This window comes from Kryptolebias marmoratus, linkage group LG10 (assembly GCF_001649575.2).
Source record: "Kryptolebias marmoratus isolate JLee-2015 linkage group LG10, ASM164957v2, whole genome shotgun sequence".
NCBI lineage: Eukaryota > Metazoa > Chordata > Actinopteri > Cyprinodontiformes > Rivulidae > Kryptolebias > Kryptolebias marmoratus.
Genome location: NC_051439.1, coordinates 11,170,012 through 11,195,546, shown reverse-complemented (window position 1 = coordinate 11,195,546; position 25,535 = coordinate 11,170,012). Strand labels below are relative to the sequence as shown.

At 38.0% G+C, this 25,535-nt stretch overlaps 1 protein-coding gene across 1 annotated transcript; it reads left to right on the top strand.

Annotated features, from left to right (window-relative positions):
- Window positions 1-3,407: 3,407 nt before the first annotated feature.
- Window positions 3,408-24,597, top strand: htr1d (5-hydroxytryptamine (serotonin) receptor 1D, G protein-coupled). The gene is made up of 2 exons (XM_017411441.3): window positions 3,408-3,750; window positions 22,251-24,597. Exon 2 carries the CDS (start codon window positions 22,812-22,814, stop codon window positions 23,922-23,924), a length of 1,113 nt encoding a protein of 370 aa, XP_017266930.1. The 5' UTR covers window positions 3,408-3,750; window positions 22,251-22,811; the 3' UTR covers window positions 23,925-24,597.
- Window positions 24,598-25,535: the final 938 nt, after the last annotated feature.

Below are 25,535 nucleotides of genomic sequence, written 5' to 3'. Positions count from 1 at the left end.
GATGTTTTATATCTACTGTAGGTTCAAAGAATGCTGCTTCAGAGCTGCTGGGGCTTTGAAGTTGTTTAAATCTAATCAGATTTTTCAGGAATATGAATAATTTGCCGCTAATGGTGAGCCCCCTTGTTCTGGTGAAGACTTCTCTTCATGACAGACTTCGATAATGATGCTGTGAAAGGGTTTTTTTCTCCTTTTTTCTTTGCCATGGTGCAATCTAAAGAGATCTCTAGCAATATGCGTGCCACAGGAATACGTACATTTGCAAGTCATTTTTTGTTTAAATCACAACCCAAACAGTTTAAGTCAGGGTTAACCTAATGTTTATTAAATCCCTCACCCTCCTGTCTTTTTGTAGCTATTTGCCTAATTAATAGCATGAATTCATCACAGTGAGTATTACTTTAAATTTTGCTGTCACAAGCAGCTGCAGGATGGCATTATGTTCTTTCCTTTCATAAATGATGACCCAGTGTTTTCTATATGCTTATTAAGATAAGCAAAAAAGTAATGAGGCACCTTTCATTTGCAATTAGAAAATCTGAAGAACTCTTATCGTGGTATTCTTCAAGCTCACATCACTCGGGAACTTTCATGAGCAAAAATGACACATATTTGAGTGCCTATATATGTGTGCAGGAGATGTTTCCCTATTATCATTTTTTTCATACTTGGGGAGCCCACTAATTAACTTTCAAGGAGCTGAATTGATTTAATTACAGATAAAATGTACTGAAGAGGGGAGAGAAACAGTAGATCGCTGTATTTAATGTGCTAACAAGACAACTAATGGGGTGAATTTGTAAAGATCATGTTAAATAATTTTAAGACATTTTATTTATAAGAGCTTATCATCTAGTCTGGGGGGATAATTTTACCTGAAGAAAGTGGTGCACTTGTTGAGAAAGTGATCTGTTAATGGGACTTAATTATGGTGCTGCTCCAATTAACTCAACAAAAATCAGAATTTGTAATTTATTGCTAAAACCTCTGGTGCATCCAAAACATTTTAAATTATTATTCTACTTTTAATTCATTACTGTTTAATGTCCTAATGGGCTTTTAATGGTTTGCTTGAACAAATTGTGCATGCACAAGCACTTAATAACTAGGCTCTGATTTTTTAGAAAAGCCTTGTTTTAGCTATTAAAGGTAATTAACAGGTTTAGGAAATACTTACTGCAGAAAAAAACAGACTTTGGGATTTCTGTTTTATATTCTAGTACATCATGGACATGTTGCCAGTCTACACGCATATTCCTAGAGGCAAGTTAGAATCACCAATTAACCTAACACGCAGTTCTTGGGCTTTGGGAGGAAGTTAGAGCACTTGGAGAAAACCCACTAATGCATCAGGAGACCATGCAAACTCCACACACGGTCAGCATTCAAACCAGCCAGTATAGATAGCTGTTAAGACTAGACTGTATGAATATTAGACCTATAACTGTGTACTGACACAGAGACTCAAATCTCATAAATTCCACTTACCAGGGCAGAGACTCCTGATGCTGCTGGAGGGCACAGACTAACGTAAACACCACCTCAAATTAAAAGTCCTGCAAAACCCAGTTTCAAAATGAAAGCAAAGTTTTGGATTTGCTTGTTGAATGATTTATATTTGACTTCTGATCATTTGTTGATCTCATGACTGCCAGATTGGGACAGCTAATGGGCTGACTGGGTCATAAGAAGCCTGGGTCTGGTACAGAGCATAGAGTTTGGTCACACTCATTCTGAATTCAGCCAACTTTATATGAACCCAGCGTATAAGTTGTTACAAAACTCATAAAGTAAAAAGGGAGCTTGTATCCCTTCAGTTCAGGAATGGTGCACCCAGTTTTGCAATCAATTCCTTCATTTGTGTTAATCCAGTTGCACAGATTTACCAACAGACAGTGTCCCATTCGAGAACAGGCAATGAACTATTGTTTGGATTCATTAAAGTTCAAAAACTGGGCAAATTCCTACTTCCAATACCAACAACTTTTAAATCAACCATCGTAAAACCACAAACATCACCTCAACTCAATGCCATAAATGTAGACTGTACATTACAGCCTAATTTTAATCAAAACAAGTCAAACTCCGAGCTGGATGAGCTCCCGGGAATCATCATTAAAGTAAAACAAGGGTAAACATTATCTTAAAAGTACACAAATGTGAAAATTTCTAATATACCTGTCAGAATGACTTTAACAGGAAATGTACATTTCTAATGAGATTTAAGTGACAACACATAGATGATACTGAAAATCAGATCTGGATGTTGCAATTTGTGGACGGTCCCTAAATCCTCACTTCACTTCCTGTGTTGTGTTAATTTTAGTTTCCCCATCCACATCAAAACCCCAAACCTCTGCTGCCGATAGACACTATTGTTTTTGCAAATCCATGCCCATTTGGTTTATTAAACTAAGGGAACAGATTCTTCCAACTTCTATTTATAATTTGAAACCCTGGCGGGATAAATACTGAATTGAGCATTTTATCTTCACAACATGCCAGGGCTCCATATTGGTTCCAGGATTAGTGGGTTTTTTTATTAGAAAATGTATGATTCATATATATTAAACTCCAAATTGTTTAAATGAATTGGTATTTTTGGAACTGAATTGGTTATCCTAATACAATCTAGTCCAAAAAAAGCAAACATAAAAAGAATAAGGATTAGAAAACAGATCACAGAAGGAAAAAGTTTTGGACTGCTCAGTTCACAGATCTTTTTTTTTCCCCTCCTATTGACATTGCACACAGAATATTTTCTCTTCCTAAACAGGTTCCCAGACAAGATGGCATATAAGCTAAATATATATAAGCATTAACCAAATAAAAAGATCAAATATCAACAAAATCAAACCAAAATATACATTTAACATTTACTTTTGTTTTATTATATGGAAGAAAGAATATAAGGGGGAAATGTCCTTTTAGAAAGTGCTTAAAAACTAGTTTATGTTTTTGAATATAAGCACTTTTCAACAATTATGTTTACATTTATTATTAAAAAATGTGTTCTGGCATTTTGTGTATGGAATATGTTTAACAGAAAATAAATGGCTTAATGTAAATAATGTTAATTTTGATGTTAAACGTTTTATTTGATTGTGCAGAAACACTGAAAATGGATTGTGTTACTGTGTTAAACTCCGAGGATCACTGAACCTTAAGGCATCCCATATTCTCCCTGATGTTTGTGTGCGTTCAGGAAATTGCGGAGCGGTCAGGCAGAGTTTGATCTGTCATGTTCCCAAAACCAAACCAGACACTCAAATCCAAACGCTTCTTGTTCGAGTCTCTTTAATAAATCACAGAGTGGATCAGGACTGGGGTGGGGGGAAAGCCTCGTGTTCCTTCCACGCGGGTGGAGTTCCAGCTGGAGACATCCCACAACAAGCGGCGCATTGCAATAAGCTGCGACTTTCGATTCGCTCAAGTTTGCGGGGCAACTGCTCAGCGGTCCGAGAGAACAGTGTTAGCACTTGGTCTGCCCTTTTTTATGAGATGTGACGCCATCTGATCACTTGAAGAACAGCTGGAACATCTGCAGAACCCGTTACGGTTTCAATGTGACCAAATATTCATTCCGTTTATATGCGCTGGACGTGCGTAAACGAACGGGCGCCGCTGCATGGATTCCTGCTCTGTTTTGAGTTCCGTTTTTTTTTGTTTGTTTGTTTGTTTTGTTTTTGTTAAATCATGGAGAAGGAGAAGGGGAGAAGATTGTCTACAAAAACGAGGAAATCAATCAGAGTAAGTCGAACACACGTTTCATTTCTCTCCTCACATCCACGAAGCGCAAACTGCTGACCATTACGCATGGACCGAGTGCGCAGAACAGAACAGGCTCGTCGTTTTGTTTACAAGAGAGGATCAATAAAAGCAAAAACATAGCTTCAAAAAGACAACAAACCTCGAATTTGTTAGAAAGCTGAAGCAGCTCTGCAGAGAGTTCTAAGACTAAGTGCGCACACAGGATGAAATGGAGTGTGATAGGGTCACTGAGTGTCAAATGGTTCATTTTAGTGACAGGGTTTATGTGAAAGAAGATGTTATAAACACGGATTTATAAGCCCACTACAGGCTACACCCACCATATAGAATATTAAATACATAAAAACCAGCATCATATAAGAACATGAGTGGGACATGGGGGGAATAAAAGGGGAAAGGCTTGTTGTTTATACCTGCTCAGTGAGTCAATGTGTCAAAACTGGTTTAAAGGCTGTAGAAAGAGAAGATTTCTGGACTTAAAGTTTTAAAACAAGGAATCCTAGTTTGTTCCCTGGTTGCAATTTACCTTGGAAAAGTTTGCACACCTAATGGAAGAATTAAGGAACTTCTCCAGCAGAAAAAAAGGTCAGATTTAAGACTTTCGAATATGTCTGGTTTGTGTATCATTACATTCAACAATACAGAGCAGAACAGGCTTATTTAAAAGGTTGCGGTGAAGAAGATGGTGAGATGAAACCTTCAGTACAGCTGTATCATCTGCAGCTGAATTCATTAAACACATGCAGGGGAGGAGAAACAAGTTGCAGGCTGATTGTATGAGTCTGACACACTTGGCTGGATGGAGACATTCAAAGAACATTCTTTATTCAGCGTGACACCTTTTACTTTTAATATCTTAAAACTGCATATTTGTAGAGAGCATCTCTGGAAAATCAAATTGGTATATATTTCAGTGTAATGTGAAGATTCTTCTTTTGTCTACTGAAAAGAAGAGGTGAGCAGTCCATTTCAGGCTGGGAAAAAAAAAATGATTCTGTCGTCTGTGCTCTCAAGCTTTTCAGAAACCCTCACTGGTGTCTCTCCTCCGAGAGAGTGCTGTGTTTTAGCTTTAAGTAGCTGACTGATGTGAGAGATATCAAGCAAAATGAATGAGGAGAACCCACAGCACTTTGATGGAAAGCACCTTTCAGCACACAATGTCCTTCCATTTGGTTGTAAGACTCACACGCATTTGGACTTTCTACTCTCGCTCTCACATTGAAGCCCTTTTCTCTGCTGTCCTCTCTCACTCAGCTGCTGCACACACTCACACACACACACACCTTAGCTACAAGAATTGATCTGTATAAAGGGAATTGAATTGGCGACTCATTAACATGACAGAAATGTTGCTCATATCCACTCCCTGCTTATTAATGATACTAAATGAAAAACTCTGCAATATTTTAACGTTTATGATAAAGCCGAATATGGAAATACTGTAGATTTCTCTCTCATCTCGGCCATGACAGAGCAGATTGTGAAAATGACTTATTTGTAGCTAATCGTGGAAAGTGTAAAATTCTGTTTTAATTATTATTATGTACAGATTACTGACTGGTTGTAGAAGGATAAACTCTAAAAATATGCCTTTACATGTGGGGAATCAAAGAGCTGGAAAAGAAAAGAGATGAGATGAAAAGAGGAGAGATGGATCTGTCAACCAGTCACTCGCCTGAAACCTGTTTTATTTTTTATTTTTTGACTTATAGAGTATTAAGATAAATGTGGAATCCTTACTCCATACTGGAGCTCTCTTGGTATTATTTAGTGAAGTGATGTTAAAAATTAGGATTATATAATAAAACCACTTTAGAATATATTGAAAACTAGAGAAATTGCATTTTCTGTAAAAAGTCATTGTGAAATAGGATGACATCTGAAATTTGCTGAGGAAGTTCGAACTGAGCTATTAAAGCTAAAACAAGCAGAACTTAAAAGCTAAACAAAGGGAAAAACTCTGGCTAATAGCCAAAAGTACCCAACTGCTAGCTAAAAGCTAATTGAACCTAAAGGGAAGCTAAAGGCTAAAAGCAACAAAAGGTTAGCTACAAGCTAAAACGCCAGCTAAAAGTATCAAAAGACTAGTTAGAAGGTAAAAGTAGCAGAAGACTAGCTAAAAGTAGCAAATATCAGCTAAAAGTAGCAAAAGGTTAGCTAAAAGGTAAACATAGTAAAAGGCTAACTAAAAGCTAAAAGTGTCAAAAAAGCCAAAATAAATCAAGATGCTGAAGCGGATTTAAAAAAGAACAATGTTTTTGAAGGAAGTGAGGAGATCTCACTGTATTTCTTTGAGGAAAATGTTTGCAAATAAAGTCAAATATTTTAAAAACAATAAAAAAAAATTTGCAAAACCAACAAGTCACAACAAGTAACATATGGGTTGGATCCACAGCGATTCTGGACTTCATAAAACAGCGATACAGTGGACTCCCCAAATCTCATTCTTAAAACCTCCCTCTTGCCGTCTCTTTTACAAATCCTTCATATAATGCCGCTCTTTGACTCAACAGCTTGTGAGCGCGTTTGTCTTTTGTCTGAATTATTTGCTTGGTGGTTTTTCTTGTTGCAGTGGCAATCTGACTAGATTAGACCAAGTAACATATCGCCATCAATCCGGCCGTCACATTAACAAACAATTATGCACAGCTGCAGTGTGTTAGTGTGATACATGATCAGCTGTTTACAGGAATCCAACTGATTGTGCTAATAAATAAATAAATAAATAACAGCAGTCAGGGAAGGAATGCATTTTGCCCATCACATTGCATGCCAGGAATGACTACATCAGACAAGCTGTAGCTCAATACCTGTAGAATTTCAAAGTGATAGCTATTTCTGTGTTTGCTAAGGTGAATTAGCTGTCATCTTGAATCAGGCTGACTCCCAATGTCAGTCAGTTGTAGACGTACATCCAATAATCACTTTCTGAGAATTACATTAAAATCTATCCAGTGGTTTATAAGATATTATGCTAACAGGTACACACACACACACACCCTCCTCGTTGCACTGTTTCTAAGCTTGATGGGAATTTAAGGGCAAGTTGACATTTCCTTGAGTTGATGTCGTTCAAGCAAGTAAATCCTCGCTATTCTAACAGTGGCTGTCCAGTAAATATGAACAGTTCCAGCAGCATCCATGCACTGTGATTATGTTTTATTAAAATAATGCATGCTAAGATGCTGATATGAATTACTGTAACAATATAACAGGATATGTGAAAACTGTGACTCTATAAAGTTTTATTTTATAACTGAATTTAGTGTCCAGTTACATGCATGTACCATGTTTGTTGTTTTGTTGTTTTGCAACATGTCTGAATGAAAAGTGAGCAACATTAAAACAAAAGTGACCTGTATGTGACTGACTGAATGATCAATGATCAATGACTGCAGTGTTCTAGTAGGATCGTTTATATTTATCCTGATAAAAGCCGGTACTTCTTATATGTATGGCTGATTAAGCCTAAAATTTCAGGCTGCCGTTGTGTAAGAGAATATTTTTCGTACTCTTGAGCTGAGTAGATGTAAGATGCTGCAGCTGAGCAGGAGAGAAAGAGGCTGGGACCAGTTTGCATTAATATCTGCCTGCACTCTAAACTAGGCAAATGTTTAAGAGTTTCTTCTAAAACATGGGACATTAAAACTAAAGTATCCATCTGGATCCTATGCAGAGTGAGTAATTATGGGTATTCAATCAAAGCACACAAACTTACATGCAACCCTCTGAGTAGCTATTGCTGCAAAAATATTGAAAATGATGCTGCACATAGGTTAAAATTTGATTGGTTACAAGCCAAAATGGGTCAACAACAATAGACTTTGTAACAAAGAGGATGAAGCGTAAAAGATTATTTATAGTGAAGTAGATTGGGTAAAAAACACAAACAAGAAAGGAAAATCATAAAATTATTCAACAGATTAACTTCACCTTAAAAGCAAAGTTCTTTGTGACTTCTATCTTCTATTTTTTTCCCTTTGGTTCCACACCAACAAGATCTCCAACACAAACAAGAGCAGCTCACAGCAGATTATTCCACAGATTTGACCTCTACTCATGCTTCAGTGGAGAAAGTCTGCCGAATGAATGCAGAAGCATGTTTTCACTTTTTGCCCTCTTTGTGTTAAAATTAGCTTTTGTGGCTCTTCCTTGCTCATGCTGATGTTCTATCATTCACTACTCAGGACAGTAAGTGTGCATTTAAAGTTGCCGTCTGATCCATAAATGATCATGGAAATGGTAAATAGAAGCAGAAAGTTGACATTCAGTCAATGCTCATTGCAGAAAACTGATTAAATTAAATTAGTCAAATGTGGAACAGGGAGGTGGTGCAGACAAGTGATGCTGCAGTTAACACAGCATTAGTCTGAGTCATAATACAGCCAACTCAATTTCTGAATCAAAATTTGCCAGCTTCAAATGTAAATTGTAAATCAAGAGGCGTCGATTGAGCTAATCAATTCAGCCCCCAGCAGCAAATAAAGGATTCCTATCTAATGCCTGCTTAAAATTACAGACAGTTTGGAGAGATAAATATGCTCGGGCCGCCACTGAAGCCTCCGCATAAACCTGCTTTGGAAAAAAAAAAACCCCGAAAGGAGTAGCAACAGCAGCGCGAAACAACAAGGCTTCACAAACAGCCAAATCTGGACTTACTTTACATGAACATCAAATAGAGCGGCTTGTCCCTCCTCCTACTGTAATTCACAAGCAGGACGACAGATTTGAATAACACAGTCGGCGTAAAGTACTGCATGTTCGCTTGGATTTGGCAGCTCACAACAGGAATTTCATGGGTGTGAGATGTGGAGGTAACTTGTGTTGGACGGAAACTGGGGGAACAAGAAGCAGATCTGTTGCTCAGTTGCAGGTTTGCTCCACAATTTATTATTTGTCATTACTTAACATAAACTGTGTTGTCCTAGCATGTCACTTTTACAGAACAAGATATAATACAGCAGAGACACCAAAAACGCTACAGATACTTTAACGCTCTGCTCATCTGTTCGTTCAGCTGTTTACACTACCATGCAATTCATGATTTGGCTGATAGCAGCTTCTGCAGAGCAGACGGAGAGGCTTTTTCTGTAAAAATGAGTTGAGCTGTAAAACCCTCTTTTCCGAGAATGCAGCAACTCTTTGAAGGAGCAGAGGAAGCATTATTCACACGGTGATTGCTCCACCATCAGAGTTCTGTCAATAACGATTTGGAGAAACTGGAAGTACAAAGAGAAGGATAAACCCTGAAACTGTTCTCTTTACCCTTTGTTTGGACTAAACTGCTGACACGAGAAAGACCTGATTATTGGCAGACAAAAAAAAAGAAGAAAAAGAAATTCCAAACTTTTCAGCACACTCATTCACAAAGTTCAGATTAACACCTGAAGTCATTAAGTTTTGGGTCCTTCTTTGAGGAGATTTTTCAGGATTCAAAATTAAATTTAAAATAATAAATAAAAACATATTTTTTGCAATAATTGTTAAAATTCAAGTCGTAAAAGGACAGAAATAATGCCACGGGTTGATGAGATTGTTTGTAATCTGATTATTTTCTGGTTTATTTCACTTATTAGCAACGTTTTAGTTTTAGTTTTAGTTTTATTGCCTGAAAAAAACTAAATAAAAAAAACTGCATAGCATATATGATTCTAAGTTCATAAACAGCAAGCATATACAGTTATTTTTTTCCTATAAGAAAATAAATAAATAAAGAAAGTCAGTTGAAGTTTATGTAGATGTTTTGAAATTTACATATTTAGTCTTTTTGTTGAGTTTCTTTCATGAGATATATTTAGCGTTACACACTTGCTTTAGAGGTGGTGATAGAGCATCTGAAACAAGAATTTCAATAAGCCACATATAGTCTAAAACTTACCTTCCAAGAAAAAATACTGCAAAGCAGAAAACTCAGTTTTAATAGGTATCACACTTAACAAGTAATCTTACCAAACAAAAGTGCTGAAAACGCGTTGTGATGATTTTCTGTTCGAATCAAGCTTCATGTTTGTATGGAGGGTGAAGCTGCTCTTTTTCAGCTGCACATTAGTGGTACTTTGAAAATGCCTTGTGGCTAAAATGATAAATGTCTCATGTTTGACTAAGTAAACAAAGGGCAGAAATATGCATTCTTTGTGTTGTGTTATGCTTTGGAAAGCCGCAGCATCCCTGGGCTCTGGCTCTGACAAACCTGTGGAAAGACATTCCTGCTGGGATCTGTGTGTGCTGGCTGGAGGAGATAGCAGCCGGTGACCAAACAACTGCAAGGCACAGGAAGGGGAATCCAAATCCAAACTCACTTGCTCCCCTGTGATTCCCGCCTTAAGGGCTTATTGCCACTTTCATAGCTCAAGCTGCTAAGATGAATGGTGTGCTTCAAGTGGATTTTGTTGTGTTTTATTTGAGGATTTATCTATCTACCACACTGTGTGCTATCTATCAGGCATTTATTTCTAAACTGTTCAAAATATGGCCACGAGTGTGCACAAGTTGTGCCGTTGTTTTTGCATCATAAGCATATTAGCGAAAACAAAAGACAGGAAACGAGCTTATCAGAGAAGTGCTTGAGATGAGGAGATGTTTGGGCTAAAGTAAGAGCTTTCGCTAGTGTTGACAAAGTTTGGGTGTGCATACGTTATGGGTGCTGCAGCACTCTAACGTGTTTAAGTCAGTGTGGTTATATGAGCTAAAGTTTGACCTAAAACCAGTCTATAAATGGTTGCTTCATTTGACCTGAAATGTACAATTAATGGCAGGCAAAATGCTGTGTTAAATCTCTCCAATTTGTATATTCTGTTATTCTCTAAAGATGTTTGCAAATATCATATTCAATGAAAATGACTGGCTTTTTAAAAGGAGCTCTTTCGAATAGGATGTCAGTGGATCGCTGTAATTTTAATTTGATACAAAAACTGATTCTTTGAGAAGCAAAGATTGGCAGAACATAGCTGGGCAATCTCCAAACGCATAAAAAGGAAGCATAGAAATGATTCAAAAAATAGCTTTAATCAAAGAAGAAAAGAAGAATTTACATACTTTATATCTCTAAAACAAACAGTGAATAACAAGCATGGCCACAAGCCTAATCTGGACGCCCATGAGCTTCTTTTTTATGACCTGTCATTCATTAAAAGCTGATATAAATAACAAGGAATTATTTTAGAAAACAACAATAAGCTCTGCAGTACAAATAACACTTAAAACTTTACTTCGCGAAAAAAAAAAAAAAGAAGAAGCCTAATGTTAGTCTTGTCCTGAAGCAGTGACCCCTTCTTTGGGTTCAGATGCATCTTGGATTTTTTTTTTCTTTGAGCTTTTACTTCAAAACATGGACTTAATGGGAGTTTTTCTCTTCTTTCTCAGCAAAGCTCTCTATGAGACAGACTTGTACTGTTCGTAGTAGCAACTGTGACCTGAACCGCTAAAGGGACGCGAGAGGAGCCAGTCTCTCTAAGTGGATCTGTGTCAAGGCCACGAGTCACTTCAGCTGCAACTTTCTTTGTTGAGTTCGGTTTTTGATGCTCAGCATTTAGGCTCTCTTACATTTCCTGCTTTAATTTTTAATACGTTTGCATTGTGCATTGCATTGTTAATTTTATTTCTGCCTGGGTTTGCGGTTTTGCCTGCTGATTACCACTCGGGCCTTATCAATGCTCATTAGTCTTTACAGTTTTGAGTTTTCATTTTTTATCGACTACCATTTACTACCATTTGTGTTGCATGTGCACTCTTTCTCTCTCTCTCTTTCCCCGTTCTGTCAAGGTTGTTCAAAGTGATTATTGGTCTTTGTTAGATTTTGGCTGTTTTCCAGTATCTTTGGTCAAAAGCCATCTGTTGGATCCAACTCTTCTCAGCTGGCAGCAGCGGTATTTGGCACTCTGTGATTGGGAAATGTTTAGCTGGAAAGAATCACTCCTGCAGTGGAGATTTTACAATTTGGTGCAAGGCATGCACCAAATTGCTGTGTATACTAAAAAGTACAACTCCAAAAGCATATTATGGACTTCCGTTTTAAATCTGAAAATAAAATATTGTTTGCAGGAATCAATTATAATGCAAGAGATTTAGCTCCACATGGATGTGCACACATATTCTCATGTTACCTTCCTTCAACCGTCTCTGTCTGAAGGTTGTGTTTTGCTTCTTTTATCAGATAAACAGTGCTTCTACTGCTGTGCTTTCTCTCGAGACTGCAATTAGAGTAATTTAGTAAACTGTGGCAGCATCTGTGTGCCTGTTATTGGATTTAAAACAGGAATCTTCCCGAGGAATCGGCTTCTCTGTGAGAAATCAGTTTGTCACTCTCAAAGTACAATGTCAAGCTCTCCTTTCTCCCTTTTTATTCAGCATTTTTCACACTGTTGTTCCACCAGAGGGGACAAGCCACCACATCGTGTTGTCTCGTGGCAATGGTAATTGATGCTTTGTTTGTTATTCAGGATGATTTGTTCGTGCCTTTGTCATTTTTTCTCTCCCTCCATTCACCAAACACTTTCCTTCACCCTTTTTTTTGCAATTTCCCTCTTTAACATATCAACTCTTTTTTATTTTTTGCAGTGTCCCTCAACCTCTAAGTAATCTGCAGTCAGGCAGTTCATATAATTAGAGCTCTGTTCAAAGAATGGGCCCTCCAGATGAAAGTTGTTATCATGGATCATGACAATTTGGCAATTAAAGTGACAGCAGGGGTCATGTCGGAGTTTATGCATGCTGGTATTCCTCCCTTTCACAGCCGCAGCTGTCCGGGCCATTAGTGGTCAATATTTAGGGATTGACTGCCTGCTGAAAGATGCCTGTGTTTCCATTACTTAAAGGCAGTCGAGGGAGGTGGTTGTCTCACATTATCCAAGAGGCTGTAATTTGCTGCCTGAAAGCCTGTAAAGACAAAATGTCAGAGGATTGGAAAACACAGCACTTAAAGGACAAATAGAAGTTTTAGGCTCAGTGGGCAATTTTCTTGTTTTGTTTGTTTTATACAACAGTGCTCTGTGTATCAGAAAGAGCATAAGAGCTGTAATTATGTTATGCAAACCTTCTTTTTTAATGCTCAAAAAAGAATAGCACTACTGAAACAATCACAGTATTATTTTTTGCCTCATACAGACAACAAAGTCATCTTTGCAGGTTAATTTCTGTTTAGTTACACTTCTGCGAAACACAACAGCTCATAGAGGTCAAGAGTCAAACTAAAGATTTCAGGTTGTTCTTTCACTCCGTTTAGGAAAGCCTACACACGGGTTTACAATCCCATTGGTCTTTATGTGCAGCAGGTGTTGTGTTTAGTTATGTTTTCGGTATAGATGGGGAAAGAGACACAAACACAACACCTCGGGTGAGACAAGGGGATGTGGACCATCTACAAATTACAACATCAATAATATGAAAAGAATTTTCGCCTAAATCACATCAGACTCTGAATCAGACATTTTGATTTCTTTTTACAGGCCAATTAGCAACATGTCAGGTTCATGTCATCCTCTTGCTAATTTATGGATGGTTCCTATAGATTTGTTCCGTTCAGTGACTTGTTTTGAATAAAACTAGACTGCAGGGTACCAGTGCAACCACCCAGCTTGCAGTGGTTGTATCTGCAGTGTGCAATACTTTGTAAAACACATTTTTAAGGTGTGAAATGTATATGCTTTCCTCTTTTCAGGCAATAAGAGCTACAGTCATTTGCAACACCATCTTTTAGTATTTGATGTCAAGATATCAGTTTCTTCTCGTCTTATTTACAAACAGCTTTGCACAATTTTATGCTCGGCAGCACTACATTTATGTTAAAGTGTTTCTATAAAAGCTACATCTGCCTGCTGCTATTCAATAGGTCATTGCATCATCCTTTTGAAGGCAAATTTAAATAACTATCAAAAAAAAGCCAGCAGTGCCAAAAATATATATATTTTTGTCCAAAACAAATGCAGCATTTGTCTAGTAATGACTGAAAAGTTCAACAAAGTGTTCATTAATCAGCATTTGAACTCCTTTTTTATAAAAGTTTAAGCCTGGTTTGCGAATATTCATAAAAGCTATGTGATTGTTTCTTCAAACCAAAGAACTTTGTGCAATTAGCATAAAGCACACAATGGCTTGATAACATCTGCACAAGCTACTCTGTGGTCAGCATTTCTGTTAAAACCAGTCGCACCTGAACTTCTCTTTCTGTAGAACAGTTTCTCACCATGGCTGCACACTGTTCACAGAGCTGCAGCGCTCCCTCTTTGGGTTTAAACCACTAACTTTGGGTTTAATTAAACTTAACGTCCTTTTACTTCTTTCCCTTCTTTGTATTGCTAGTTTTTGTAAACAGCAAAATCAAACTTTGTGTTACCCTCAGTGCTCCTGTCAAACACACTCAGTTACTTCCTGGATGGCTCGTTGCTCCCAAACATCTGATTAACCACTGGCTCTTTACTTTTATGACTCATACACACAACAAAACAGGCAAGATCAAGAAGAAAGCATTTGTCTTCATCTATCTGAGTTCTTACTTCAGTTCTTCTCTTTTTGTCTCGTCCTTGCACACACACCTCTAGTTTTATTGTAACCAATGTCACATTATCAGGTTATTTAACAATTAAATCTGGCCAAAGATAAAGGTTAACATGCTGCAGACTTATATGAAAACAAAGGTTGGTATGGGTGCCTTGAAAGGAAAAGCTCATTGTAAGCACTTTGTGTAAGCTGTTCTCTATGTCCACAGAAATAAGATGGAACATTGTTTTTAAACATTTAAGTTTTAATGACTTGAATCAACCAGCTTTGTTTGAGAGAAATCTCTCTGATTGGCTGCTCTGTTTGAGCTTTTTGTCTGACTGTGATACTAATTTTACAATGCTTTGTTAAATAACGCCTAAACTGAAACACATTTTTTAAAATTCTTAACACATTGCAAACGCCTGACTCACTCAGAACTATTTTTAATATTAAAATGCCTTTTGTCTCTGGTAATGTGCTCAGTATTTCTGCTGAAAATTAAATGCAGGTAAAGTTTTGAGGAAAAGAAAAGGTCTGTAAAAAGCTTAAAATGATAAAAAAAGATGACCCTAACACAGTGCTGAATTTCAACATATTTCAAATTCCACAATGGTCGACCTCAAGAGGTGCGAGCTAAAGGATTGAGCCTGATATCCTGACCTAAAAGTCACTGAAGTCTGTGGATAAGCCTCAACAGAGCAGTGCAGGCAAGATGGTGCAAAAAGTGAAGCCTTATGCGAGCAAGAAAGGGTGAAAATGCCATTTCTGACTCTCCTGTTTTTTTTTTTTTTACAACTATAAAAGATGCAAATAATGAAGTAGCCATACCTAAATTATTTAAGAAAGGTTTAATTTTTAACTTTGCCACATTTAAAAGGTCACTGAATCTATGTGTGCACCTTACACTTGTGTATAAAGGAATCATTTTGGTGACAAAATTATAAAAAAACACAAATGTTATGTATTTGTTTGTTTTTACAATCATTATATTAAGTACTGACTGTGCACCTAATCCAGATCATTTTGCTTTAGCTGATTTCAGTTTGTTGTCTTCAGTGATGATTAAATGTGACATTTTATCACAAACTTCTTAATGATTTATATTTATACATTTTTCATACATTATCAAAAGCGTTATCTTTTGCATAATCTTATATTTGATATAATTAGTAGTAACAGAAAAGAAGCACACAGTTACAGTTTTGCTCTCATGGTGGGAAGAAACAAAGACCAAAACATTGTGTATCTATGACAATGAGTTCTGCGCATCGTGTCATTTTGTTTGGGCCGATGAAATCTAGTTTACACTTCAAGTGGTCAGAAATGAGTTGAAAAGTACATTCTTCAGAGTCAAATACAATAAATGCTGATTAAACAATCAGTTGACACATAACACAAGTTTGCATGGAAAGACTAAATAAACTGGATTCAGGTTTAGAAAAGCAGCATGGGTTCCTACAAGTGAGTCAGACTGTTTCCCTTGTCCTTATATTTTCTTGCTGCAGACTGATGCATGATGCATGAGAGTGTGTATGTGTGTGTTCATCCACATGCATGTGGTGGTGTCTGCCTCTTTAGTTACAGAACTTTAACTTGTGAACAAAGAACGTGAACTATTTTAATTAGTCTGAACTTCAATTTATACGTGCTCTTTTGAAACACAATGTTGCCCAACACTGGCTGTGTTTAAACACTGGAACAAAACTTCACTCTTAAATTACACAAAGCCTAGTAAGAATTTATTTTATTTTTTTGTAAGCCTCATACTCTGGGAAAATATATTTCCAGATGTTAGATTCTAATCATCTTTCCACATTTTTATTTTTTGTTATGTTACCAAGCCCTGAAAGTCTCCTGATCAGAAACTTATCATCACCCTAGCTTTAAATCAGATCCTGGATTATTCTAAGTCTTTTCTCTCCTCCTAACACTTTTACACACAGCTGACTGTGGTGGATAATCTCTGAACTGTCTCACAAAGGACCTTTTTTGTGATTAAGATTTGTCCTGGACTTTCTAATCAACAAGGAGTGTATAATTTAGAAAAAAAAACCTAAAAATATAGAAGGCTGCCTTCTCTGCAGAAGATCTTTATGCTTTCATAAAGCGTAAACGGTATGTTTTTTTTGGGAAATAAAGACACAAAAAGATGCCAAAAAATTTAATTTTATTCAGTTTTAAACAGCTGTAATATAATCTGGAAAACTCTTTCCAAACGGTGGTCTTTCATTAACAAAAAGTTTTGGATTTTGCTGCTCAGAAGCTAAGCTGTCCCGTTTTCAACAATCTGTTCCCGTCCTATCAGCTTACAGAAGAGCTGAGATTATCCTTCTCAGCTTTTATAATGAGGCCAGAGGTTTGACTTTAATACTGTCACTTTACCACCGGTTAATTTCCCTCCCTTTCACGCTCACTGCAGTTCAAGTTCCACCACTGAGACGAATTTTCAGAAATCCTCTGAAACCTGTGGACCTCATCTAGCATCCTCAAGTTTCCGTACCTGTTAAGAATCGATTGTTGTGTTTACATTTCCAGCGTGTAAGGTGGTTCAGAAACAGCACACACTGCATGTTGTGTACACCTCTGCACACATGCAGCCTACGTAGCTTGACAAAAACAGCTTCTTGACATGATTTCAGGAACCTTTAAATCTCATAAAAATTGATTTGAACTCATTTGCAATTCCCCTTGTGGCAGCATGACCTAAATGCAGTTGGCCAATGATACACGCAGGGCATTCAAAATAACTTTCCTTTGTTCTACAAAGCCATTTTGTTATTGATGTTAGTACATTAGTGTTTAAAGGCTTGGATATCAATTCAAAATCTTATATCAAATCTCTTTTTCATAGTTTCCATTTCATTCACACAATCTAGTGCAGTTATCTATCATTTAAAGTGGGGAAATTATTTTTCTAATAAAATAATCAGACAATGAGTGGATTGGATTTTGACTTTAGAAATAAGCTAAATGAGCCAAAGGAGCTAGCAGTGCTTGCTTGGCAAAGAGACCATTTATTGTCAGTTTTCCTTCTTTCAGCAAAGCAGCAGTAATTACTAATTGAAGCCAATATTGTAGGATTTGTTTAAAAAAAAGGGGGTTTCAAAAAATTTAGAATGTGTATTTCTTTTAGTCACGTAAATTTTAAGATGAAACATTTCTAATATAGCCTAATAACATATATAACGACAATGTAAAAGCAAAACATGCCCCAGAGAAGTTATCTTTTCAGTTCTAGTATAGTTTATGAGAAAGCATTGAATAAAAATGTAAATTGGAATTCTGGAAGGATCTTGATGAAGATAGAGAGTATTCCCAGGGAGGAGAGGGTGGTGATCGGAGCGGATCTGAATGGACATGTTGGTGAAGGAAACAGAGGAGGTGAGGAGGTGATGGGCAGGTTTGATGTCAAGGAAAGGAAACAGGAAGGAGAGATGGTGGTGGATTTTGCCAAGCGGATGAAAATGGCTGTAGTCAACCCCTATTTCCAAATGAGGGAGGAAGACAGGGTGACCTATAAGAGTAGAGACAGGAGTATGCAAGTATACTGTATTCTGTGTAGAAGAGGTAACCTGAGGGAGATTGTGGACTATAAGGTCATGACAGGGGACAGTGTTGTCAGAAAGCATTGGATGGTGGTGTGTAGTATGAGTGTTGTGGTGAAAAAGAGGAAAAGAGTAAAGGCAGAGAAGAGGACCAAATGGTGGAAGTTGAGGAAGGAAGAACGGTGTGAGGAGTTTAGAGAGAAGGACTTGTATCAACTGGTAAGACAAGAGGGATTAGACTGGAAAGGTCAGGCTTGTTAAAAATAGAAATGGTAATGATCATCAGAGGTACAGCACAGGTTGAAGGACTGGGAGATAAAGTTAGAGAGGCCAGACAGAGATGGTTTGGACATGTGCAGAGGAGGGACAGTGGGTATATTGGTAGAAGGATGTTAGAGATGCAGCTACCTGGACAAAGACAAAGAGGAGATATATGGATGCTGCTAGAGAGGACATGGAGGGAGTTAGAGTTAGACAGAAAACAGAGGACAGTTAGATGGAGGATTACTCACTGTGAATGCTCCTGAAAAGGAAACAGCCAAAAAAAGAAGATCAACGTAATAAAACAACAATAAAAAATATTATTTGCTCCAAGGAGGAAGGTCTGCAAATTTTAATTTCAGGCCAGATACACTTAAACCAATGGCTGTCACTCAGAAATGATTGTTTTTCAGTTCATCTACAACTGCAGCCGACTTAGATGGACCAATCAACATTTTTATTAACTCAGGTCATCTGTCATCTGCCCTGCGGGGACAGGACAATAAGAGACATTAAAAGAGATGGTAGAACTCAAATTAAGCTGTTGCTATTTTTAGCTGCAACAACCTGCTACTTTATCTCAATATTCATCTTTTCATCAACCTCTTTGTCCATAGACATGAACTTCCACACACACACAAACACAGAACACGTTCATGTCACCATATACAGCACACTTTAGTAAACACCAGCCATTAGCTGACAGCGGATGGCTCTGCCTCCTCGAAGCTAAATCAATTATCCTATCTCCGCCGGGGCCTGATGGCTTCAGAGGGTATTACTGTTTCACCCAGACCAGCAAGCAGGCTGCTGCACTTGCTACAGCATCTGGTTGGACGCTGCCCAAGCTTGAAAGGATTCATTTAAACTTGTATTGACTGGAATGTAAAGCAATGGAGCCAACTGGGCAGGGATGATATTTGTGCTCCATTTCAGACCCTTATTAAAGTAAATTCAAATATTGCTGTGCATGTTTGTTCTTGTGGTCCAGAGCTACTGTAGAAATGAATGATAAATCTCCCTGTAGAGGTCTGAACCTCATGTATTAGATCTTCAATTTCAAGGCCAGATGTACCTATAATATATTTTACACAAACGTCATCCAGACCATCTTAGGCAAAAGTTTGTTCTCGAATGATAAATCTTTCCCTCCTGATCATCCATTACAGATCTCATCAACTTATTGCACTGTAGACCAGACCATTTGGAGATAAGCCTTGGTCTTGACCTGTTTGATAGATGGCCAAACAATTTAATCTGTTTACTCGTCAAACATGCTAATGCACGCGTGTGTGTGCGTGCGGAGAATGCTACACGCTGGAATCATATTACAGGATAGCAGCTTGAAACAAGATCAAGTCGGTGCTCTCCACAACAATCTTATTGGTAGCTGACCGTGAGGTGAATTCAATAATACCACACTGAGCACTCTTAACAGACACTTACCAGTCTCTTCTGATGCAATGAAGCGTTACTGTTAGAAGTCATGCTGCCTGAGCCGGCTGATGCTTCATCCTTCAGCAGCTAAAGCTACAGCGACACATGTTCTGTGTGCAAGATAAGAACGCACTCGGTCGTCCAAACATAAATGGTTGACTCTGAAATCCATGAATGAGGTGAAAAAACTTTTTCATACAAATCTTTTTACTGACCCAGGTCATTATGGTTGCTCATGTGCCTGTCATGTGCTAACACTGAAGGAAAACAACAGCCAGTGTCTATGTGAGGTAAAGTATTATGTGAAAAGAAATAATAATGCTATTATCTTCCCTTTAGAAAGGTTTCTGCATACTGCCAAATTTGGACTGAAATGGTTGAGAAGGACCTGCATATACAATAATATAGTTTGTGTGATTTTTTTTTTATGTTAAGTGCACATTTGCTTGAATGGCTTTTATGGCTGGAAAATTATCTCATCTTGGCTGTCAAACAGCACATACTGATCTCTGACAGAGCCAGTAGCCGCCTAAATGCCAAAGTAAGCAAAAAACAGTACAAAGCAGAGGCGAAAAAAAAATACTGTTTTATGAGGAAACTTTGAATCGGTGACTTCTACATCCAAGGAATTTATCTATAGTGGTTAACAGTACATTTTTTTGGCAAAGAATCAGAACAGATGTCCAGCTACAGCCACATTATAGTTATTGTGTCAAAGTTATTATTTCCATGATAGTTAAAAAGAAACTCTGGTGAAGCTGAACTGATAAAACTTAGACATGTTACCTCTGAATTATTGGTTATAGAGCAGAGTAGCAGGTCAAACAAGTGCACTTCCTTTTCCAGTAATTCTTCTTGCAGCAAGCCAGTCATGTGTACAGAAGCTCTGCCTAAGCCATCCTCGGTTTTTATTACTTTGATCTTATCACTACCGTTTTAATGAATACAAAAATATATTGTAATGACTTGTTTCAGATTCAGTCACAGTCCTTATTGGATGATGCCTGTGACATAAAGTGGTGAAAGTGTTCAACCAGTTAAGTCACAAAGTGACTCATCAGCTTTTTTGGTTTATTAATGTCTTTGTTTCCACACAAAACTAAACTCCCCAGAAGACAAGGCAGCAAATGACATATAACCTTTTTTAAAGCATCTCCACATGTTGCTCCAAATCTGAGGAGTTTCAACACAAAACAAAGCAATTAATTTTTTTAGAAACAGAGAGCGTTTTCTTTTGAGCTTCAGAGCGCAGCTGTTACGAAACAATCAGAATATATTGTTTTATTTCTCAGATTCACTGCAATGTTTTCATGATCACAGCTCCTGACATCCTGCTTCATCCTTTTAGTTTGTGCTGTCATGTTTCTTCTGGGGATTTGAGACACTGATGAGTTTGAATGCTGTGTCTACAAATGCAGCCGTTCTTGTTGTGCACCAGATTTTAGGAACTGAAGCTGAGATTGACTGGGAAGAAACTTTGACGGGAAACATATGAAAAAACTGGGACTTGTTCAACACTGCATCCATGAAAGCCAGGAACTCCTTGTGAGTAAACACTGGGGAAGATAAAATATCTCACCAGTTTGTTGAGCACTGAGAATGCAGTGGTCAGAGATTATATGGTCTAAGTTCATACTGACATGATTAAAATGATGGTACTAAAATACCCAAATAAAAGCTAAATTTCAATTCATAAACAAAATTAATTTGTGAACCAGAGTGTTTGCAAATTACCGCACTAAAGCAAAAAGTCTGTTTTCTTATATTGCTTAATAAAGTGTTATAAAACACAATAACCTCTCTCCAAAGCTCAGATGTCATTCAACGGTTTAGTTAATGGAGGCGATTTGCAGTTTTATCAGGAACAAAAATACACTCGGAAATCAGCTGTGACACCCATGTTGCACTGGCAGAGGGATGCGCTAAATGTGAAAAGGGAAACATTTTAATTACTCTGGCAAACAGAACTGTTTGTTTTATTTCGCAGCTTCCCATCGCTTCATAAAAATGTTGATGTGTGGAAAGTAAAATACTCGCACAATAAAACCTTATTACAGTCGTCAAACTTTGTTCTGTTTATTTTTCAGCGCACGTAAAATAAAAACATTTTCCCTTCCTTTAAATTTCGCGGAACATTGCTGTAATTTTTTGGTGGTCGGGGATCATGATCTTTTTTTTAATGACACATTAAAACAAACCTCATATAAAGACGGAGAGCTATAGCTTTCTAGGTGATAAGACATTTTAATTCCAGTTTCTTTCACTGTACTTTGAAGCATTTCAGCTCGTCTTCCTCTGATAATGTTCTGGAGAGGAAGCAAACCGGTTAATTTCTCTTTATACCTCTACTATTGCTTCAGTTTCACAGTAATCTGAATTTAAAAGTTCTTACTTTTGTAAGCAGACACCACAGTTACAAAAAACATTAGTAAGGAGCTGGAGAATTTAGCAAAGCAAACAGGTGAGGACTTGAGTACAAAATGTCCTTTCTTGCATCTCTGCTTCTAAAAACAAATACAACAATCTGAACATGTGTGGGTGTTCGTGATTTTTAAATTCATATCTTTGCAGATCAGATTTTACTTTACCAGTGACTCAGGTGGATTTATTGTCCCACACGTGAGAGCTTTGTCAAGGAGTTTGCTTGCTTATGTGTGTGTATTCATGTGCAAGATATATAGGAGCAGAAACTGGTATTAAAAAAATAACTTTTTTTCCCCCCCCTCTCCTTGTTTTTTCTCTCTGATTTGTTTCACACAGGACATAAAATGCCTCAGTGGACGCTGGATTAAAGTCTGACTAAGCCTTGTAATCCCTGTGGACGCTACAGCTGAAACAGACAATCAATGCTGAGAAGAGGAGCCGTTATGAAAAATACATTTAGCCCCGAGAACCTCATTAAAATGCCTTTGCTGATGATCACATTTCAAAAAACTTGTGTATAATTGCAGAAAAAAAGAGAAGAATGTAGATGTTTAGATATTGGATGAACAGACTATAAATAGAACCATTCTACATTAAATATTAATCAAGTAGTTCTGCTTTTTTGGCTTCACAGCACTGACAGACAGCTGATGTGTAAACCTCAAATTTGAAACCTTCATGTGGACCTCAGGAAAGACAAGAAAGAAACAAATCACCAGCCTCCAACATGCAGCTCCCCACTTTGTGAAATAAGAGATGGCCTGCATTTCTGGAGCTGAATATGAATTAGGATATGGCTTTTCTGCCACTACGCCCATGAAACTAGTTGATACCGGAGAAGTGAAATGGTCAGATTAGTCACTGACTGAAGCTGACTAATCTCTGAGCACAAAAATCATGGACAACGTCACCGGCAACAACACTTCAGCTCCGCTTTGGAGTGAGGGGACACTTCTCAGCCTTCAGATCTCCCTGTATGTCCTGTTAGCCGTCGTCACTCTGGCTACTGCTCTCTCCAACGCTTTTGTCATCGCCACCATCTTTCTGACCAGGAAGCTCCACACACCCGCCAACTTCCTGATAGGATCTCTGGCCATCACAGACCTGCTAGTGTCTATTCTCGTCATGCCAATAAGCATTGTCTACACTGTAACCAAAACTTGGTCGCTGGGGCAGATAGTTTGTGACATCTGGCTCTCATCTGATATCACCTTCTGCACGGCCTCCATTTTGCACCTGTGTGTTATTGCGTTGGACCGTTACTGGGCCATCACAGATGCGTTGGAGTACTCAAAGCACCGCACCATGCGCAGAGCAGGGATGATGGTCGGGGTGGTATGGGTGATCTCTATTTCTATTTCTCTGCCTCCACTTTTCTGGCGGCAGGCCAATGCACAGGGGGAACTGACAGAATGTGTTGTAAATACAGAAAAGATCTCGTACACCCTTTATTCCACCTTCGGCGCCTTCTACGTTCCCACAGTGCTTCTCATCATCCTCTACGGACGGATTTACATCGCCGCACGATCTCGCATTTTTAAGACTCCATCGTCTGGGAAGAGATTCACCACAGCACAGCTCATCCAGACCTCTGCAGGCTCCTCTCTCTGTTCTCTTAATTCTGCCTCCCACCAGGATGCACACCTACACTCTGCCAATGCAGGAGGTGGTGGAGGAGGAGGAGGCTCGCCCGTGTTCATGAATAGTGTGAAAGTGAAGCTGGCAGACAGCGTGCTGGAGAGGAAACGTCTGTGTGCCGCACGGGAGAGGAAAGCCACCAAGACGTTGGGCATCATCCTGGGTGCGTTCATCGTCTGCTGGCTCCCATTTTTTGTCTGTACGCTCGTCAACGCTATATGCACAACGTGCTGGTTTAGTTCAGTGCTGTTTGATCTCTTCACCTGGCTGGGATACCTAAACTCGCTTATTAATCCTGTCATCTACACGGTATTCAATGACGATTTCAAGCAGGCTTTCCAAAAGCTCATCAAATGCAGACCAAGCTTCTGAAAATGAAAACGAGCACCTGGCTTTTGCACAAATATAAGAGATGATAGAAGAAACATACAATTAAAGGTTTCATCTTCTAAACACATGTTCAATGCAATGTGTTTTTTTTTTATCTTTGTGGCATAGATACTGCAGTTGGATGCATCATGAAGACTTGAGCATGCATCTCGTAAAAACAAACAAAAGACTTTTATCATGTCATTTGTAAAACTCATTTACAAGGGACGGAAATCAAAAGCCTATTTTAAGGCACAGTTTCTGTTGATTTTTGGACCGAAGCAACAATCGTAAACATGTGGGGACTGAAAACCCAGAGCGACTGGATGTATTCCTGCAGAAAAGCAAAGCCATGAAATGTCTGTTGTCTCGATCTCTGTGTGTTAGTTTTCTGATGCTTCCATGCGCCTCCTCGGTACAGTTAAATGTTGAAGTCCACAAACTCAAGACATAAGCAGTTACACTCAATAGAGGTGTGTGTAAATGTTGTTACTCTAATATTTCGAGAGGGGGGGAGCGTTGTCTGCACGATACGCTCCGGTGAAGCATATCTGTCATTTCAGCGGCGGAAATGGGAACAGACTTCTCAGTCTGAACATTTAGCAACACAAAATGTTGTAGCAACAAAACTTCTCTCTGAAATCTTTACAAAACAATACACAGTGACAAGACAAAGGTAAATAACAGATTTGAGAATTATTAATTTGAAGGGATTTAATGTGTTTGTTACCTTAAAAAAAACATCTTCAACAGATGCAATGGACTTGCAAGAATTCACACTGATAATAAATATAAAAGGTATACAGTATCTCTGAGAGCCTTAAAAACAGAGCTGTGATGGACTGTACTGTACAGGACCCATTAGAGACTTCATTCAGGGTGAAATGATATCTGTTAAAGTGTGTCCAAATCATTTTTTTCAATGTCGTGTGTAAAAGGCAATGAAGGGACTGGACAGAAGTACATTGAAGTAAATAAAAAGAAAATAAAGATCATTCTCTTCCTTTGTGTTTGTCTACTTGTTTGTTTATCAAAATGTGGCACTGCAGCTGCAGTTTCTTGTCGGGATATGAATGCTGAATAGTAGAGTCAGAACAATTAGGCTGAACCAGCAGCTTAACCTCTTAATACAAATGAATTATTCATGTTATTTATGTGTTTACATTTTCTCAGACTTCTGCAGCGGAACCATTGCTTCACCGTGTTGCAGAGGAATGGCTGGGAAACGTACTGTTCTTAGATTTATTGGTTTTATTTTAACAAAGTCATCTTCCTGTATTGGGAAAAATTAATGTGAAATACACTGAAATTGCAGTAAAAAGTTTTCGCCTTGCTGTGAACAGAGTAACTTTGCTCTGTGGCACACTCAACACTAATTAGAGAAGACAAAAAAATAAAAAAACTCATTCATATTTTCTTCCTAACATACCCAGTATGCTTTAAATAGATAATCAACTGCCATGAGAGTTAATGGCTAATTCATATAGTCCAATTAATTACATTGCGAAAGTGCCAAGCACTGTGAAAAGACATGAGCTCTCCAAATTTATATTTGGCTCACATTTAATAGTCTCAGACAAATAAAACCTAATTTTCACCACCAGCTATTGATTT

What these genes read in the sequence shown, in the direction of transcription:
- htr1d (XM_017411441.3), top strand. Translation starts at nt 22,812, where the DNA reads ATGGACAACGTCACCGGCAACAACACTTCAGCTCCGCTTTGGAGTGAG.